At 55.3% G+C, this 2,869-nt stretch overlaps 1 protein-coding gene across 1 annotated transcript; it reads left to right on the forward strand.

Annotated features, from left to right (window-relative positions):
- Positions 1–704: 704 nt before the first annotated feature.
- LOC123047656 (zealexin A1 synthase-like) lies at positions 705–2,243 on the forward strand. Its single transcript, XM_044471230.1, has one exon. The coding sequence runs from the start codon at positions 705–707 to the stop codon at positions 2,241–2,243; it is 1,539 nt and encodes a 512-aa protein (XP_044327165.1).
- Positions 2,244–2,869: the final 626 nt, after the last annotated feature.

The following is a 2,869-nucleotide window of genomic DNA, read 5'->3' on the forward strand; positions in this document are numbered from 1 at the left end:
CATGCATTAGGCCCTACATATGAGGATTGAGGGAGTATATGCGTGCTTGGAGGAGAGGGTGGCGTTTGCACTACTAATGCTGCTATACGAACAATAACACTAAAACAATAAGAGAAGCAGCTAAATATTTTGGAAACCAATAAATAAATGTTGTGAACACAGGTGCTGTCATACATCAGGGCAAGCATATAATAACGAGTTCAAGTAAGAGAAACGGTCACTTTGACCACCATGGCTGCTAGCTTGAGTTGGCATATTATACTTTCCGTGGACTGCGGGAGCTCTCTCGTGGATAAAACTCAACCAAAAAGGCCTCCCGTGGACATTATTGCAGGCTGATGACGATGAGAAAGATCATGGACTTGGCCTCCGGTGGACATTATTTACAGTCTTCTAGACATCCGATTGTTTCAAACTTCTGAACGTGATTTGACTAGTGGTGTGGCTAGATCTTAATAGACCGAGACTTAACCAAGTCTTAGTCAAGCGACCGAACATTTAAAAAAGAAGAATGAAAAAATTAAGAAGAAAATTTGCATGGATCTCCGTGAAAGATTACATGAATATAGCATAGATTAAGACTTGGTTAAGTCTAGGTTTAGCAACCCCGTAAAAAAATAAAAAACAGCTCTCTGCGATCCATCGATCGAGCCATTTAAATTCAGGACGTTGTCATTCGATGTAAAGAGACACACACAAGAACAATGGAGCCTGGAGCACTTCCGTTGCTCTGGTCCGTCGTCCCCTTAATCATCTTACTTGTCGTTAAAATCTACACCTCGTCTCCAGCGGGAAAGCGGCTGCCGCCGGGACCATGGCAGCTGCCGCTCGTAGGCAGCCTCCACCACTTCCTGCTGTCGCGCCACCGGGACCTGCCGCACCGTGCCCTGCAGGAGCTCTCTCGCAAGCACGGCCCGCTCATGCTGCTCCACTTCGGCGCTGTACCCACGCTGGTCGTCTCCTCTGCCGAGGCCGCCAGGGAGGTTCTCAAGACGCACGATGCCGCCTTCGCCAGCCGCCACCTCACGCCAACGTTGGACATCTTCAGCCGTGGCGGCCAAGACATCCTCTTCTCCCCTTACGGTGACCTCTGGCGCCAGCTCCGCCGCATCTGCCTGCTCGAGCTCATGAGCGCACGCCGCGTCCTGTCCTTCCGCCACATCCGGGAAGACGAGGTCGCCGCCTTGATCGGCTACATCACTGACGAGTGCGCTCATGGCGGCGGCTGCACTGTAGTTGAAATCGGCCAGCTGATCACACACACGGTCAATGACATCGTGGTGCGGTCGGCCGTCGGCGGCCGGTGCCCGCGGCGAGACGAGTTCCTGCACGTGCTCGACAAGTCTGTGAAGCTCGCCGGTGGCTTCAACCTGTCTGACCTCTACCCATCGTCACCGCTGGCCCGCTGGCTCAGCGGCGCCCTCCGGGAGACCGAGCGGTGCAACCGCAAAGCGCGTGCCATTATGGACAATTTCATCCGCGAGCGCGTCGACGGTGCCGGCGAGAGCACGGAGGACCTTCTTGTGGTGCTGCTGAGGGTGCAGAAGGACGGCGGGGCGCAGTGCCCCCTCTCCCTCACCACCGACATCATCATCACCGTGGTCCAGGAAATGTTCGTAGCCGGGAGCGAGACCTCGTCGACGACGTTGGAATGGGCCATGTCGGAGCTGGTGAGGAACCCGCGCGTCCTCCACAAGGCCCAGGAGGAGGTGCGAGAGGAACTCCATGGACGGAGCAAGCTAGCGGAGGGTGACCTCGCTGGTGGGCGGCTGAGCTACCTCAACTTGGTGATCCGGGAGACGTTGCGGCTGCACGCGCCATTGCCGTTCCTGTTGCCGCGGCAGTGCCGGGAGCCATGCGAGGTGATGGGATACCACATCCCCGAGGGTACAAAGGTTCTCGTGAAGGCCTGGGCCCTGGGCAGGTACGGCGCCTACTGGGAGGACGCCGAGGCGTTCAAGCCGGAGAGGTTCGAGGAGAGTAGTGCGGCCGCCATGGACTTCAAGGGAGGCCACTTCGAGTACCTTCCCTTCGGGTCAGGCAGGAGGATGTGCCCAGGCGTGGCGCTCGGCCTCGCCAACATGGAGCTGCTGCTCGCCAGCCTTCTCTACCACTTCGACTGGGAGCTCCCCGGCGGCGGGAGACCGGAGGAGCTCGATATGTCTGAGGCGTTTGGCATCGCCGTCAGCAGGAAGTCCAAGCTCGTCTTGCGTGCTACACAGTGTATCCCATTCACAAATTAATCGATTTAGCTCACTTGTAGAAGAATGATCAATTTAGCTCATGTGGCACGGGCACGCTCTCCGGATCCTGGAAGAGCGTGTACGTAATGCATATATCAGCAGCGTAAACTAGGCCTTTCTTATTTCTACAAGCGTGTGTATGTCATTTCTAACGAACCACTCCCTCCGTCTCATAATGTAAGATGTTTTTTAACACTAGTGTAGTGTCAAAAGACATTTTACATTATGAGACAGAGGGAGTAGAAAAGTGCTGATTGAAAACACGACCCAAAAAAGGCTACCACGGCACGCTGCTACGGGAAAACACACCTTACTTAATTAGTGTGTTTTTATAAGCCAAATGTTTTTTTCCCGGGTATACGACTTATACAAGTGTAAGCCGAGTACTCTTTGAAAAACAAACAACAACGGCAGGCCCCTCGGGTTAGTTCCCTGTAAGCCGAGTACGTCATGAAAACACACAAATGATAGACATGGCCAATGAAGACATCAGTGGGTCGTCGATGGCGACGCTCTCGGGCTCTGGCGCTCCGCCCCTCCTCGCGCTGGTGGCCGCCGCCGCCACCTCCCCGTGCTCCGAGGCCGCCTAGTCGCCCGCATCCCCCGCCGCCTCACCGGTCCCTCCC

This window comes from Triticum aestivum, chromosome 2B, assembly GCF_018294505.1.
Source record: "Triticum aestivum cultivar Chinese Spring chromosome 2B, IWGSC CS RefSeq v2.1, whole genome shotgun sequence".
Classification (NCBI taxonomy): Eukaryota; Viridiplantae; Streptophyta; class Magnoliopsida; order Poales; family Poaceae; genus Triticum; species Triticum aestivum.